The 16,892-nt window shown below is 34.4% G+C and overlaps 2 protein-coding genes, 1 long non-coding RNA gene and 1 pseudogene across 18 annotated transcripts; 2 read left to right on the top strand and 2 right to left on the bottom strand.

The window, feature by feature from the left end:
* The first annotated feature begins 680 nt into the window (after positions 1-680).
* On the top strand, positions 681-7,100 carry LOC104750292 (sugar transporter ERD6-like 5). 12 transcript variants are annotated; one of them, XM_010472067.3, is made up of 18 exons: positions 681-1,073; positions 1,183-1,245; positions 1,838-1,927; positions 2,019-2,078; positions 2,159-2,224; positions 2,417-2,482; positions 2,643-2,718; positions 2,826-2,890; positions 3,058-3,150; positions 3,248-3,328; positions 3,411-3,495; positions 3,601-3,644; positions 5,183-5,245; positions 5,885-5,944; positions 6,277-6,330; positions 6,440-6,499; positions 6,643-6,757; positions 6,850-7,100. In XM_010472067.3, exons 1-18 carry the CDS (start codon positions 927-929, stop codon positions 6,972-6,974), a joined length of 1,413 nt encoding a protein of 470 aa, XP_010470369.2. In that variant the 5' UTR covers positions 681-926; the 3' UTR covers positions 6,975-7,100. The 12 variants fall into 12 exon arrangements, 10 of the variants coding, with proteins under 10 accessions (XP_010470369.2, XP_019094170.2, XP_087346511.1 ...); XR_015583759.1 differs by having other exon boundaries at positions 684-1,073; positions 3,058-3,109; XM_087490385.1 differs by having other exon boundaries at positions 833-1,073; positions 2,636-2,718.
* Positions 7,003-8,716, bottom strand: LOC109129723 (uncharacterized). Of its 4 annotated transcripts, none has more exons than XR_015583762.1 (3): positions 8,598-8,716; positions 7,839-7,980; positions 7,003-7,487 (listed from the first exon to the last, which is right to left on the bottom strand). It is a non-coding gene; the product is annotated as an uncharacterized LOC109129723 (long non-coding RNA). The 4 variants fall into 4 exon arrangements; XR_015583761.1 differs by having other exon boundaries at positions 7,839-8,407; positions 8,533-8,682; XR_002036120.2 differs by having other exon boundaries at positions 7,165-7,487; positions 8,533-8,688.
* Positions 8,717-11,658: 2,942 nt separating this feature from the next.
* Positions 11,659-13,721, bottom strand: LOC104750293 (uncharacterized; annotated as a pseudogene). Its single transcript, XR_015585492.1, has 2 exons — positions 12,497-13,721; positions 11,659-12,309 (listed from the first exon to the last, which is right to left on the bottom strand). The product of XR_015585492.1 is annotated as an uncharacterized LOC104750293 (transcript).
* Positions 13,722-14,629: 908 nt separating this feature from the next.
* Positions 14,630-16,058, top strand: LOC104750294 (uncharacterized). Its single transcript, XM_010472071.3, has one exon. The coding sequence runs from the start codon at positions 14,980-14,982 to the stop codon at positions 15,823-15,825; it is 846 nt and encodes a 281-aa protein (XP_010470373.1). The 5' UTR covers positions 14,630-14,979; the 3' UTR covers positions 15,826-16,058.
* The last annotated feature ends 834 nt before the right edge of the window (positions 16,059-16,892 follow it).

Genomic DNA, 16,892 nt, shown 5'->3' with positions numbered 1-16,892 from the left:
CTGAAACCGGACCGAAAAAATTGAAATCTCCGGTGATGACTCTGCTCAGATAGACAATCCGAGAGAGAAGTTCTTAAATCCAGAAGAAATTGGGGCTGCAGTGATGAAACGGCTGAGAATAAACGGCGAAAATAACAACGGTCAAAAAACCAGGTAAGAGAGAGAAGAGAGAGTTTAAAATTTTTTTTAGGATGTATTTTTGACTTTTACTTGAATTGCTTTGGGTTTGCTTTTTGTTTTGTTCTTTGGGCTTTTTGTGGCTTTTAAGTTTTTTTTTTTTGGTCTACTTTGGTAATTGTGAAAATTTAAGACACTATCCGGTAAAAAAAAAAAAAAAAAAAAGAGTTACTTACTGTAGTGTTTGGCGTCTACGGATGTGTTAAATTGCTGTGTAAGCAAACAATTTTTGTACATTTTGGTCATGGATGTTTTGTGTTCACATTATTTACCTATTTTTCTTTTGGTTTCTTTCTTGGCATCTGAGTTTCATTAGAAAACCATATAGAATCTTTTTTTGGTTCCTTGGCATCTGAGTTTCATTGGAGCCATAAAGAATACATATGGATGACAATAAAGCCCAAAATAAGGAAGATAAAAGCCAATAAGTTCAAAATTTCTAGGGCCAAATATTGACAGATAAAATTAACAAGGTATAAACGTTAACAAAATCTTAAAAAAACAACAACAAATTGAAGAACAAGCAATGACTGATGCGCTAAATTGACCCTTTCTTCATCTCTATCGTTTATTTGCTGTTTTTGCAAAAAATAACCATAAAATAACAACTTGACGACAAAGAAAAAATAAATATCTCTCTCTTCTTTATATATATATACTAGTTCGTAAGATGCTCTCCAACAACTCTACTTTGTCATTACTCAAGTCTTTCACTAGGAAAGAAAAAACCCACAAAAAGGAAAGAGAAAATGAGAGGAGAAATCGATGAAGCTGATCTTGCTCCTGAAACTTCACTTATTAAAAAAGAGAATCAAGAACCATCGGCCACAACAACAACTACTCTCTTGTTCACCACTTTCGTCGCTGTGTCTGGTTCATTCGTTTTTGGCTCAGCTGTGAGTTTTTAAATTGTATACCTTTTTATTTTTGTTATAGTATTAATTTATGTTTCAGCGTTTTATCTCTCAAACTTTACTTAGAATTTTGCTATGACAAATTTGGCAGATAGGATACTCATCACCCGTTCAGTCCGATTTAACCAAAGACTTGAATCTCTCTGTGGCAGAGGTAAACTGTTTTTGTTTTTTGTCTGTCTTTTGCGTTAGGCAAGCAGTTTTTGATTAGTTAGATGATTAATAAATAATTTCTTTAAGTAATGTGTCTGTGTGTAGACTATGGTATGTAGGAACTAGAAGATAATGGATGAGTGGAGGACTAAAATCAAAATATCTCACTCTATTTTTTATTATTGATTAAGGAAAATATGTACTACTAATCGAAATGATGTTGACTTATGTCTATTAGTCCAGATTTCAGTTGTTTTTTTATCTTTCTACAAAAATTAATAGTATTCATTTTCCATGAATTTTTCTATTAGATTTTTAAATAGCTTTAATTTTTAAGTGAGTTTAATTTTTTTACTTTTTAAAATGCTTTATTTTTAGTTCTGACTTCTGAATGTATAAGAGCATCTCCAGTGGTAAACATGTAAGGAAATGTGTTAATATTATTTTTATCAGAAAAAATATAAATTCAAAGCTAAAAATTTTCCTAAGATATAAAGTAAAAAATTCACCTTCAATGGTAAAGTTGTTAATTCAAAGTTTTTAAGAGCACTCTATTGAATCTAATATTTTAAATAATTTAAAAATACATGCAGTACTCAATCTTCGGTTCGATTCTAACAATTGGGGCAATGATCGGCGCAGCTATGAGTGGACGAATAGCCGATTTGATCGGCAGACGAGCAGTAAAAATCTATTCTACCTTTTTCCATGACAAGAAAATATTTTAACTCTTGAGTCAAAATGGTAAAAAACTCATTTGTGTGTGTGATTTAGACTATGGGTTTCTCGGAAATGTTTTGCATTCTTGGCTGGCTAGCGATCTACCTTTCTAAGGTTATCTTCCATCTCTTTATTTTTAATCACATATTCTTTTGAAGTACTTAAAAATAATTTATGTGGTTTTGTAAATTAAGGTTGCAGTTTGGCTTGACGTTGGGAGGTTTTTGGTTGGTTATGGAATGGGCGTTCTTTCGTTTGTGGTAAAATCTCTAAAACTCTAGCTATTTATTGTGGAATTATGTTTTCATCTTTTCTAATATTTATTGTGGAAAAGTAGAAATAATGCTTTTGAGGATCTAGAATTACAAGAGCGTGAACTATAAAACAACAATAATAAGAAAAAGGCCAAACTCATCTATACTTTTAATTTGTGTTTGTTAACTGATGATCAGATTCCTGTATACATAGCTGAAATAACTCCTAAGGAGCTTCGAGGTGGGTTTACAACCGTTCATCAGGTAAGAATAATATTATATAGTACATTTAAGTTATTATTTTTGTAAATCAAATCCAAGTTTATAAAATATATACATAACATATATTATTGAACTATTTCGATCGTTCTATAACAATGGTAAGATTAAAGTAAATCATTCACAACATTTCGTAAGTTTGCAGTTAATGATATGTTTGGGTGTCTCTGTGACATATCTCTTGGGCTCTTTTATTGGTTGGCGAATTTTAGCTTTGATCGGTAATAATTTCTTACAAAATGTACATTTGATAAAACAATTTCTTAAAAGAAGTAAGTCATACTAATAAATCTAGTTTACATGTTTTAATTTCTTCTTGTTTTGATAGGAATTATACCATGTGTTGTACAAATGATAGGACTGTTCATCGTCCCAGAATCTCCTAGATGGTTGGTATGTTATCCGCTTAATTAATGGCTATGATATAAGTAACTATTAAGATATTAATTATCAGGCTAGATCTAATTAACTCTGCTTGATGTTTGGAAGCTCCGAAAAGTTTTGAAGAATTCGAGTTTGAATATATATGCAAAAATGTAATTGTTCACAAACATTCACAGGCAAAAGTTGGCAGATGGGAAGAATTTGAGATTGCATTGCAAAGATTACGAGGTGAATCTGCAGATACTTCATATGAGTCTAGTGAGATCAAAGTAAAATATAACACAAATTCTATATCTTGAACTCACAATTTGTTTGCTATAATAATGGTCGAATATGTTAGATGTCTTGTATTATATATATTTTTAGGATTATACGAAAAGACTTACGGATTTATCAGAAGGTAGTCTAGTAGATCTGTTCCAGCCACGATATGCCAAATCTCTATTTGTAAGTTTTAACGTATGAAATTGTACAATAACTACAAGTTATCTTCATTATTCGGTATTGATGAAATGCCAAGTGGGTTTAGGTGGGAGTTGGTCTGATGGTATTGCAACAATTTGGAGGGGTTAATGGAATTGCCTTTTACGCTAGCTCTATTTTTGAATCTGCTGGTAACTTACACATAATATTAGATTTATGTGCCCATATATGTAACTATGTAAGTTAATATTTAAACTAATTCATCATCTTAATTTTGTAATTTTGTAACTTTGTAGGGGTTTCATCCAAAATTGGAATGATTGCAATGGTTGTCGTACAAGTAAGTTGTTCTTTTTTTTAATAGCATTTTTAACGAAAAGTGTCATCACACAACATCTAAGAACACCAACTCGTACGAAAACATTTTATAAGACAACAAAATTTTAGAGGGGTTATTGGTTTGAGATTTGAATAGAGTTTTAACAACTTTAAATGTTATGTAAAATGTATTGTTATTAGATCAAGAGCTTGTTAAACTCGGCTAAAGTTTAATGTTACTAGTTTATGATTTGTAAAAAATTATTTAAAATCTTAACAAATTTAGGTTATTGGAATAATTTATAAAAATCATTAAAGTTTTGTATTATTCAATTAAAACAAAAAAAATCTATGATTGTTAATGAATTCAATTATTATTGGTTCATGATTTTACACACTTTTTCACAAAATTAAGTCATAGAAAATATCACAAAAATACAGAGATCGTTGGGAGCATTTCACAAGATTTTATAAAACTAATCAACAAAACTATAAAATACTCTCTAGCAATCCTTAAAAGTCTTTCACTTATTCACTTTTGATGATTTTGTTGAAGTCTACAAAATTCTTTATAAATATGAATCCAATAACACCCCCTTATCAAAGAAGAGAGATTGATCAATTTGAAGAAAAAATTGTCAAAATCAACCTCAACTATTTGTCAAACGTTTTTTCATACCTTAACTTTAGTACCTTACAAATAACAACATTAACAATGTTAAAATTCAAATTTGTTACCTGAACTATATGAAATGTTGTCAATTTCAACATATGTTTGAACGGTATTAAGTCGGAGTTTAGCGCTGCTGAGTCAGACAACTTGTGGCGTCCATGAGGCTCTATGACTAACTAAAAAGACATCATTTTGGTCATTTCATAGCAAGCACAACACACTCAAAGATGATCAAAACAACATCGTTTTAGTCAATCTTAATGCCACATGGATGCCATGAGTTTTCTGACTCAGCATTTTGAAACTTCGATTTAACACTGTTCGAACAGATGTTGAAATTGACAACATTTCATACAGTTGAGGTAGCAAATTTGAATTTTAACACAGTTCCGGTTGCTATTTGCAGGGTATTGAAATCTAGGTATAAACAAACATTTCAAATATAGCTAGAGTTGATTTTGGCCGTTTTTCCGAACTATTTCCTACAAAAAAAAGAAGAAGAGATTGATAGTAAAGTTCTAGGAAGGTTTAAAGATTAAAGATAGATCAATTTTGTACTGCTATAAAAAAATATACATAACCGAAAAAATGTAACTATAGAAAACACCGACTAGTGTTCCACATTTATTATGTTTATTGACTTTATTCTAGTAAAACTGTTCAAGTTTGTATAATTTCCATTTTATAAATTTACTAAGATGTATGAAACTCATATCATTTGCCCAAAAACACAAAGATAATTGTGATCTAACTCAACCATTACCATTTTCTTTTCAGTTAAAATTTCATAAACCTATCCATTACAATGGAAACGTATATGAGTACGATTAAATTAAGATATGCCATTTAATAATTATTTGTAGCTAATATAGAGTAATTTTTTTCAGATTCCAATGACAACTATAGGTGTCTTGTTGATGGATAAATCAGGAAGGCGACCACTACTTCTAGTAAGAGAATTATGGTTTAACAAAAAAAATTTCTTTTCGAATGTATTGTAAGTTTTGAATATATTATTATTACAAAAAATCATCAAAAATTAGTGGTGTAAAATAATATATACTAGATATTCACCCGCGGTACACCGCGGAGATATTTTCTAATAAAAAAAAAATGTTATTTGTTTTGTAGATTAACTATATTAATAACTGATATTTAATTTGTATTTTTTAAAATGTACAACCTTACAAATACAAATATATATTAGTTAGTGTAGAAAGTATTTTGTTTGAGTTTTATTGTTTTATATTATAGAAACTATAACATACAATTAAATATTGTGTGTTTATAGAATTAATTCATATTGTTTTGTAAAATTGGAAATTTAATATTAATAAAATTAATTATAATTAAAACTTAATGTTAAAGGGAGTGGTTCCTATTGTTTTGAAAATTTTGTTAGGATGGGAAATCTTGTTTTCAAAAATCAAAACTTAATATTAATTACTTAAATGAAAAACAAATTAATAATTAATGTCAATGACATGCTTATAAATATGTATGAACTTCAGAATTTATTTGCTAGATGTCTCCAAAATATATATATATAATAGTGAAAATATGTATTAAGTTTTTATTCATCTCTTCAGATTTCTGCTACCGGAACATGCATCGGGTGTTTCCTCATCGGCTTATCATTTTCATTACAGGTTCTCTCTTTATTTATATTTCTGATAGAACTTTCGTACAAGAAAAAAGATGATGTACATGTGCTTTATTGACAGTGGAAATATATATACTTATCCGTTAAACACATTAATTATATGTAACTATAAAAACTATCTTTTTATTTAACCGAAAAAACTCATTGTCATCTTCTTTTACATACTATTAAAAAGATTTTTGCACTCTATGGTGATTAGTAGCATCTAATTAGGAATCTATTTTATTGAAAATTAATAGATATATTTTTAATACTAATTTTCATACTGTAATATATTTAAATTTATATATTATAAAATTTGATTTCATCAAATTGTAGGTTGTAAGCCTATTCAGTGGAGAAACTTCATATATAGCACTCACAGGAGTTTTGGTAAGTTTTATATACCTAGAAACTTTGTATTGCTTTAGATTTTAGTCAACCATATATAAAAACATTGAATTTATTGATAAGATATAAGAAATTTACATTTACACTTCAGATGTACACCGGATCATTCTCGCTAGGGATGGGTGGGATCCCTTGGGTTATTATGTCAGAGGTAAATAACACATATACAAATTATATGGGTTTTATACATATTAATTCCATGTGGTATTGATTTGATTGTATGTAATTATGACCTTGTATGATTTTTTCATAGTTTTTTGATAAAATATAAACTAATTTATTATTTTTGTAAAGATATTTCCAATAGATATAAAAGGACCAGCTGGAAGCCTAGTGACTGTTGTTAGCTGGATTGGATCATGGATTATATCCTTTACATTTAACTTCCTAATGAATTGGAGTCCAACAGGTACTGTATATATTTGTTCAAATGTTACTATGATTTTCCAGTTGATTTTGTCTCTTGAAGTACTAAATGTGAAATACATTTTTAATTTGCAGGAACTTTTTATGTTTTTGCTACAGTTTGTGGAGTTACAGTTATTTTTGTAGCAAAGCTCGTACCAGAAACCAAAGGTCGAACACTCGAAGAAATTCAATATTCCATTGGTTATGTGCAACTCTAATGTCTAGATAGTTAATTACGAGGACATCTATCCCTAACGAACAACATTTGAATATAAGATTTTACAGTTTTATGTACAACTGCGTCATGAGTTTGCTATATATTACATGAAAGATGGGGAATTTAATTTTGTTGCATATAGCTGCTAACATGTTGGCAAGTTTATATAAATTTATACACTCTTATCTATGTAACTAGAAAATTGCCCACGCGATGCGTGGGTTATATATTTAGTATTGATTTACCTTCACATCCCCTCTTGTTGGTATAAGTTTTTGCCGACTTATGGCATGTTCAGTATGAAAATTCCCTAACTGCTCGACTATTAGACATCTACTCCAATTATCATTGGCATATACCACATATCATATCTGGAAAATATTATCAACTTTTGCTATTTCAGCGCCACTTTTGTCCCTTGATGATCAACAACCAGATTTTGTGGCTTTGCAAGGCAGTACCTCCTTAGGTGCCAGTGAAGTTTGGAATCAGATCAGATTACGCGTGGTGTACCCTTCCATATGAAAAGAAACATTTTCGCTAAAGAAAACGACAAACTTCATTTAAACAATACGTTTATAAGGTGAAATAGGTAGAGAAGTCTCTTAATGCAACCTCCTCATATAAGCCATATATTATATATGCTATAAAAATCATTCTATTTGTAGAACATCATCATCAGGAGACCTCAAACTACTTGAAAAATAATAAAAAAATCATTGAGATACGTTGTAATCAGCAACAAATAAATAAATGAACAAAGACAACACATAAATTCGTAAATCAAAATTACTCATGAATGGTTCTTCCCTAATTCTTTTTGAAATTTAAAGGGAAACAGGTAAAAATATATACTTTTACATACCTTTGATTCTATATTGGAGTCCAACATAGTTGAATGTCTAATTTCTTCATCAAAAACAACTTCCAAGCCTGAAAAACTATTTAACAATAACTTGAACTGAGTGATCAACAAATTCTTTAAGGGCTCCCTTGGTATCATAGACCTAGAAATGGAGTATTAGGAGGCTATCAGGTTTGAACTGCATAAAAATGCTTGACATTCCAAATTAAGCAAGAGAAAAATAAAAATAACATGTAGGAAAATCCATTTGAAGTAAAACAATCTCGTAAGTTGAAACCATTAAATGAGAGAGTGGTTGAGTTAAAATTGCAAAATAAAATAAAATGAGGTTGTGTGATTATCTATACCATATAGAATGAAAGAAACTCATCAAGAGAACTTAGAATATGAAAACCACAAAATCAGTTGCTAACGTTGTTGACTTTGGTCTTCTACAGATGTAGCATTTGGAAAAAATTTGTAAGCAAAAGATAACTTAACCTAATAAACGGTAGTGTCATACTTCTAGAAACTTTCTGTGCGAGGCCATCTATCAATCGTCAGCCACCAACTAAACAGTTTAACTTAACCTAATGAGCGATGCAAGTAAAAAGAAAATAAATGCTCGAAAATATAAATATTGGGTAAACTTTACAATCAAAACAAAATTCTTAACAACACTCCAAAAAATTTGAAGCAAAATATAAGAAGGTACCTTGGAAACTGTTAAAAAACATAGAACAGAAACTATTGAGACGGGAGGAAAAGAGAGATATATACATGAGCCAATTTGTTAGCGTCATAGATGGAGGCGGAGCGTTACAGGTGAGAGAGCAAAGCAGCTGATAATAGAGGAAACCTAAATGCTTCCGTTTAAAAATATTAATAATTGAGCAATTAATTTGGGTCAAAACTTTTGTTTTTGGCCGTATGAAAAATCTTATTTTTTTATTTGTGGTTGATGTTTTCCTTGATAAAAAGCAAAGATGTTTCACTCATATATATATATCTAATATATAATGATAAAACAACCCGACCTATTTTTGTGTGTGTTTAATATAATTAAATATCTAGTGATCCATACTCACTAACATCCTAACCCCAATAAATTAAAACAGCGGAAATAAATCATCAATCAACTTTTAAGACATATAGTGGCCAATTTGAGTACAGAGTAATTCCATTTGGACTTACTAATGCTCCTGCAACCTTCCAAGGGTTAATGAATGCTGCTTTTAAACAGTTTTTGAGGAAGAGTGTTTTGGTGTTCTTTGATGACATCCTAATTTATAGTGATTAGGAAGATTCATACGTTCTTCACCTGAAAGAAGTTTTTGATGTTATGAGAGAGCAACAGCTCTACGCTAAACGAAGTAAGTGTGCTTTTGCTACGAAAAGAGTGGAATATTTGGGCCATTTTATTGATGCAAACGGTGTTTCCACTAACCCTGCTAAAATTCAAGCAGTTCAAAATTGGCCTATTCCTCAAAATTTGAAACATCTACGAGGTTTTTTGGGTATGGCCAACTATTATCGTCGCTTTTATGAAAAATTTTGGAACCATTGCTCGTCCTTTAACCTTGTTGACACAAAATGATTCTTTTGTTTTGTCCATGGATGCTGAAGTGGCTTTTACCAATTTGAAGAGTATTATTTGTTCTGCTCATGTTTTGGCCTTTCCTCTCTTTGATAGGCCATTCGTGGTGGAAACGGCGCGTGTAGTTACGGTATTGGGGTTGTTTTGATGTAGGATGGTCATCCTTTAGCTTATTAGTTTTCTTTTGCAGAGGAAGCAACTTCACTTGTCCATATATGAGAAGGAGTTATTAGCAGTGATCTTTGCGGTCTAGAAATGGCAACATTATCTGATGCATGATCATTTTATCATTTAAACTGATCATCGTAGCTTGAAGTACTTGTTAGAACAATGACTAAATAAGCCAATCTAAGAACAATGGCTTCCCAAATTTTTTGATTTTGATTATGAAATCCAATCTTCGATTGATGCATTGACGGCAAAGCTGAGGTCAAAGAAGCATGTTATGTGGTCTCAAGGTCTTTTACGCAGGAAGAGTATAATTGTTGATCCTCTGCATAATTCTATACTTGAGTGGCTGCACTTTAGTAGAGTTGGTGGTCATTTTGGGAGAGATGCTACTTATCAGCGTGTGAAGAGCTTGTTCAATTGGAAGAAGATGATTACAGACATTCACGCTTATATACGCAGTTGTTCAGTTTGTCAACAGTGCAAATATGATTCTGCTGCTTCTCCAACTCTGTTGCAACCTCTTCCCATTTCGACTTCAATTTAGTCTGAAATCTCTATTGACTTCATTGATGGCCTTCCACCTTCGAATGGAAAAACTGTTATCTATTTGATGGTGGATTATCTCACAAAATCCGCACATTTCATGGACTTAAGTCACCTGTATTCTGCTCTGACAGTGGCTCAAGAATTCTTGGATATTGTTTTCAAGTTGCATGGGTTGCCCAATTTCATAGTAAGTGACATGGATTCGGTGTTTCTTAGTGACTTTTGGCGTGAGTTGTTTACTCTACAGGGGGTGGAACTCAAGTACTCTAGTGTTTACCATCCTTAGAGTGATGGCTAAACCGCGGTGGTCAATCGTTGTCTTGAGACTTGAGATGCATGTGTAGTGATCGACCTACGCTCTGGAGGTTGTGGCTCTCTCTTAATGAATACTGGTACAACACAATGTTTCATTCTACTACTCAGTTGACACCCTATGAAGTTGTTTATGGCCAGCCACCTCCTCAGCAATTGCCTTACTTACCAAGTGAATCTGAAGTTGTGGTTGCTAAGAGTCTGCAGGAACGTGAAAAGTTGCTTTTGATACTCAAATTTCACTTACTGCGAGATCAACATCGTATGGAGCAGGCTGCTAATAAGTGATGATCTGAGAGGAGCTTTCGCATTCGTGATTTGGTGTATGTCAAGCTTCAGCCTTATCGCCAAGGGTATGTGGTTCTTCGTGTAAATCAGAAATTGATCCCAAAATATATTGGTCCTTACAATCTGGAGTGCCTTCATCTTCACGTGTTCATCCGGTTTTTCATGTGTCCAAGTTGAAGTTGCGGGTTGGAGGTCCTGTGGTGAGTACTCAGCTTCCCTCCATTGTCCAAGATGTGTTGATTAATGAGCCTTGGAGGATCTTGGAACGTCAGATGGTGAATAGACAAGGACGTGCTACAACTAAAGTCTTGGCTCAGTGGTTTAATGAGGATGAATCTGAGGCTAATTGGGAATTTCTTTACGCTTTGATGTAGAAGTTTCCTGATTTCCAACCATGAGAACATGGTTGTTTAAGAGAGGAAGATTTTATATAGCAATTATTAATAAGGGACTTGTGGTTGGTAAAAGATTAAAAGAGGAGCAACAGTCGAGATGAAGTGAAGACCTTTGCGACTACTAAACACCAAAAACAAACATTTTATTTCTTTTATTGAATTGCTGTGAAAAAATTTGTTAGACCTTCTTCTTCTTCCTCTGGTTTTGGGCGATTGATTCATCCTCGGCGAAGAACTCTTCTCTTTTGAAGTTGTTGTAAGGTGAATTTGAGAATTCCTTGTTTTATGAACATTGATTTCTCGGTTGTATTGTATTTGGTGGAGCGATTGAATAAAATGTTGATTTGGTGTTGAGTTATTTGTTTCTTTATCACAGTGAAAGTTGTGACCTCTAACTGTAGCTAAACACCATAGTTAAAGAAAGAAGCTTGATTAAAAGGAATCGAGAAGCAAGAGAGAGATGCTTGCCGAAGAAAATAAGAGAGGCGATTCATGGAAGAAGAAATATGAATTTAAGCTGGACTAGTTTCTGTTATAAGTGAAACTCTGTGGAGAATGTTATTCACAATGGCAAAGTATATATAGAATACAATGTACAGATGAGATCGAATCCAAGATCATATCTATGCTAGAGGAATATTCTAGAGATATCTTATATCCAAATATATCGAAGATTACAAGGATCTTAACTATCTAACTAACACGCCCCCGCAGTCGAACCGTCAGTGCACCGGAGGAGCGGACGTTGAGACTGTCCCGAAAGTCCAAGAACAGCGGAGAGGGTAGACCCTTAGTGAAAATGTTCGCGAACTGGTGAGCGGAAGGCACATGCAACACCTTTATTTCGCCGATGGCCACCTTATCACGAACAAAATGAATGTCTATTTCAATGTGTTTTGTTCGTTAGTGCTGAACACAAAGTTGTCAAGTCGGTCTTAGTGCTTGGGAGATTATTAGAGGAAAGAACACGTTGAAGAATTGTACTGCTAGGGTGTCCGAGGCGGTGATGCCACGTTGAGCTTCTAGGAGGAACCGAAACAAATGCTTGTGGGGGGATAAATTTGTGTGTGGAGTGATGGAGTAGAGGGGACCCGTGCTATTGCAGTGGAGGAGCTTGGTCTTGGTCAGGAGATCCTTGACACAAAAACCAAACGGATCAAACTCCACAGACAAATTATTGTCGCTGACAAAATGACGGACATATATCAAATTTTTGATGATAGAAGGGCATACAAAAACATTACGAAGTTGAAGGTGTCGAGAGGGTGTTGGTAAGAGGCCATTACCAACATGAGTGACCTTAGCGGAGGACCCGTTGCCGACAATGACACTAGGTAAATGACTCGAATTAAAAGTGGTACGTAGAATACCTGGTTGAGCGGTGATGTGGTTGGTGGCACCCATATCCATGACCCAAGGAGTTGCATTCGGATCCTGAATGGTCATCGTTTGGAGAGCGTTGGTTAGCGCATGTGGGAGGTATGTGAGAGGTGTGGGAGAGTGAGGAAGCATTTGCGTGACGTGAGCTTCACCATGTGGACGGGGCTGGTGGTGTGCAGGTTGAACCGGTGGAACAAAGGGGTAAGCCATGTGTGGTGTCGAGCCGTAGAACTGGGGTGGTGGTGCGTAATATGGAGACTGGTACGGTGGTTGACCATATCCCTATGGTGGGTTTTGATATTGCCAGTGATTATTGTAGCGGCCACGTCGTCTATACCACGACCTCTGTGTCCGCGACCTTGGTGACCGGAGTGATGTCCTCGCGAAGATTGTTGGTCCGTCGTGGTATAGAGGATATTTGGGGTAGACGTATCGGATGGTGGGCTAGGAGCAGGTTTCACATGTTTGGAGAGACGAGTTTCTTCAAGTTGGAGCATTGATCGAGCAACGGTGAACGATGGGTAAGGAGATTTGTGTTTGATTACGTTGATGATGGAGTCGAACTTGTCGTTGAGACCGTTCAACATGTACATGACAAGTTGGCGGTCAGTAACCAGAGAGTCGATGTTTGCCAGGAGATTAGAGAGTGTCTTGAGGCGTTTGCAGTAGTCGGCGACGGTGGAGTTACCGATGGTGAGAGTTCGAAGTTCGGTGTCATACTCCATCGCTCTTGCTTCTTTGTTATCACGGAAAAGTTCTTCGATGGTGATCCAAAGTTCACGGGCGGTGGACTTTGTCTTAAGAACGGTGTCTAAGATTGATTCGGAGATCGTGCCGTAGATCCCCATTTTGACGAGGCCATCATGTTCTTTCCACTGCTGTTGGGTCGCCTGAGTGGCAGTGGATGTGCCGTCGAGATGGCTGAGAACACCAAAGCTGAGACAATGAGTCTCAAATAGCTCTCTCCACACGTCATATATAGTTAAGTTTGGCTATGTCGAGGGTGATGGGGATGTACGACTTGATCTGGGAGATGCCAAACGGTTTATCGGATTTTTGAGTTGCGTCGGCCATGGCGATGTACTAGACGCTAACCGATGGAAAAATATGATGAGAAGAATAGAAGAAAACAGAGAGAGGAACAGAGCAAGAAAATCGAAGAACAAGAAGAGAGAGAAGTGAGAAACAAAGAGAGAGAGAAGAAAAAAAAAATGAAAGAGCGGAGAAGGATCGAGCAAACTAGCTGGAGGCTGGGCTTCTGATACCATATTATAAGTGAAGCTCTGTGGAGAATGTTATTCACGATGGCAAAGTATATATAGAAGACAATGTACAAATGAGATCGAATCCAAGATCATATCTATGCTAGAGGAATATTCTAGAGATATTCTGTATCCAAATATATCGAAGATCACAAGGATCTTAACTATCTAACTAACAGTTTCAGCTTAAGCCCACTCCATGGCTACCTGCGACAGGAAGATAAACGACACATAAGGGTTTAACTTAAACACTAAAACATCACGAACTTATAAAGCTTAAATAATTTTATCTATGGTTTTACAAAAGCTTAAATAGCAAATCCAAAACCTAATGGAGAGTATAGAAGAAAGAATGAGAGGGAGAGCACCTAAGAGAGAAGTTCGAAGTCTTCATCTTCTTCCTTGTTCTATTTCTGTCAGTTGTATCAGTCTCTAGACGCTTTAGCGTTTTGTAAACTTTCTTAAGATAGATAGTGGAAGTCTTGTAGATTTCAAATAGGCCTATTTTTGTCAAATTTATCTTTCCTACCATTTTGATTTGCGTTTGTTTCACAATTTTCATCCAATCAAGACACAAGTGTGAAGTGTGTATACTAAAATTAGATTAGAATGTGTGGGTTTTATAACTGTTAAAAGTAAATTAAATTTAACGGGTAAAACAAATTGGTTCAGTTTTTTTAACAAATCATTTTATCGTCGGCCGTTGATAACTATAAAACATGTCCGTATTAGATAAAACCTGAACTTAAAATAACAAAGCACTATAACCAATCCTCCACCTATAAATAGCCAAAAACACATGATATATGTGGGTTTTGTATAATCAATCTTTTTAAATATTTTAATGGGCGAAAAGTAAAACAAACTGGTCAACTTTTCCTCTTTTTTATTTTTTTTTTATAGTTAAAAACAAGAAAGATAAGGAAAGAAAATTAAACCAATAAAAAGAAGTGAAAGAGATTGAAGTGTGAAGCAAAATCTGACGTGGGACATAGATTACGTTCGCTTCTAATCTCTACAGGTCATATGGTTCGGTGGCACCTTTATTCACCAAGCAAAACACCGCTTCTTTCGATCATCTCTTTTTCATTTTCTTTTTCTCTCTTATAGACAAAAAGGTGTAATAATTAGTCATCAATCATCAGAATAATTACAAAAAAAAATAAGGGAGGTATCTATCTTGTCACCCTCTCTCTCTCTTGTTACCCAAGATGAGCTTCTACAAAAGAAGCTTTCACTCTTTCCTCGACCAGACGAGCACCACAAAGATGTCGTTTGAATCCGGTCTTGCACATGACGAGGTGAATGGTTTAATGTTGTGTACAGAGTATCTAGGGTTCGAGAGTTACGACATGAGGATGTCCGAGAACGAGGTGGACAATAAGATGACGTGTCATGCGGAGGTAGAGACCAAGATGGTCGATACAAAGAGGTTAAAGACGAAGGAGAATGTGGTGGCGCGAGAGAAGAAAAGAGAGTTTCCTCCTCCCCTCTCGTCCTTGAACGGCCTAGGGCAACCGTCTTTTTATCTCCGGCCGGTGAGGAAAGACGGTAGATTGGAACTTACCCGAGTTATGATTGATCGACCAGAGATTTTCCATGCTTCCCGAGAAGATGGACGGTTGAGATTACAACTTGTCGATGGTGCTTATTGTGGTCCTGAAGAAATTGTGGAGTTAGAAGATGAACCAAAGGGTCTAGATAATGAGCATGAGAGCGAAGAGATAAGTAGATCTGATATTGAATGTGGTAGAGAGATCAATGGAGAAGACAATGATACTACAAGTGATCAAGTGGTGGATCTATATACTATGATCAATGATGATAGTGCTACAAAAAGTTGGAGATGTAAAAGTAGCCATGAGGTCTCGGTGAATAGTGATAATGATGTTGCACATTTCCATGATGACCATGCCACGAGAGAATGGAGGTACAAGATTGTGGCAAGTATGAACCATAATGAGAACAATCGTCATCATCATATTCATCCATACCATCATCATAATAGTAACAATAACATGCATTTATGGACCCGGGCGTACGTGAAGACCAGGTGAAGTTATCAATGTTTTACGTGGCGGCTTGAAACAGAAAAAAAAGTATATCAAAAAAAAAAACAAAAAAAAAAGGGACAGCTATTTTATTCTGGAAGCTTTGTAATTTGTAAGTTTAAAAATATTCGAAAAGTCAAAGGTTGGGTCTAATATGATAGCGTGTGAGTGTATATGTCGGGTATTGTTCATTTAAGATGCTTATATATGTATATATGACTTTCTTTTGTTTGGTAAAATGCTTATGTATATGCATGCCTTCCATCTCGTTACAACTTTCAATATTTATACTGTATATTCTAAACCATCTAATGTTAACTATATAACTTTTTCTAATTTGTAAATTTATCATATAGTGTTGTGGAAGCAAACTTAGTTTTGGGATTAATTGGCACATCATGTTTAAGAATTGTTTTAGACCCTCGTAATCAGGGAAAACAGAAGGCAAATGTACGTAGAATGTCAACGAGTCTTATTGCTTATATCGGTCCAATTATTGCTGGTCATTCATATATATACGCGTGACGTTGTCCATAGCCGACTGTTGAAAACTATGACATTAATGTTGTCGGGATCTGCAAGCATTTATGGACTCTCATTTCCCACCACAATCGACAGCTCAGAGGGATTTACGACACATATAAACCTAAGATACAATGCATACTTATAAGTTTTTAGGATTCCTTGAAACGATTGTGAATTGAAGTAAAGTTTATGGGTTGAGAGACGAAGACACTGAATTTGGAGAAGAAAACAAAAGCTAGGGAAAGACATTAAAATGCAATAAGAAAAGTGAGAAACTAGCTAGAGTTGGCAAGAGGAAATAACGTTAGTATGACCTGAATTGATTAAGTTCGTATGATAGCTTTAAGTAAAGGAGAATAAACCATGAAACTTTTCAGTAACGAAAATGTAAAAGTGTAACGTTTCGACATCCACCTTCAGCAGGCTCCATGTCCTCTCTGGACTAGTGGGTACATCTTTATTTGATAGTCGATTTATTATTTACAAAAGATTTAAAAACTTATTTATCAACCACCTATTAATAACATTCTAATCTTTGTATGAATGAT

This window comes from Camelina sativa, chromosome 16, assembly GCF_030686135.1.
Source record: "Camelina sativa cultivar CO46 ecotype springtype chromosome 16, ASM3068613v1".
Taxonomy (NCBI): Eukaryota; Viridiplantae; Streptophyta; class Magnoliopsida; order Brassicales; family Brassicaceae; genus Camelina; species Camelina sativa.
The sequence above is the reverse complement of the archived record's forward strand: the minus strand, read 5'-3'. Positions and strand labels throughout refer to the sequence as shown.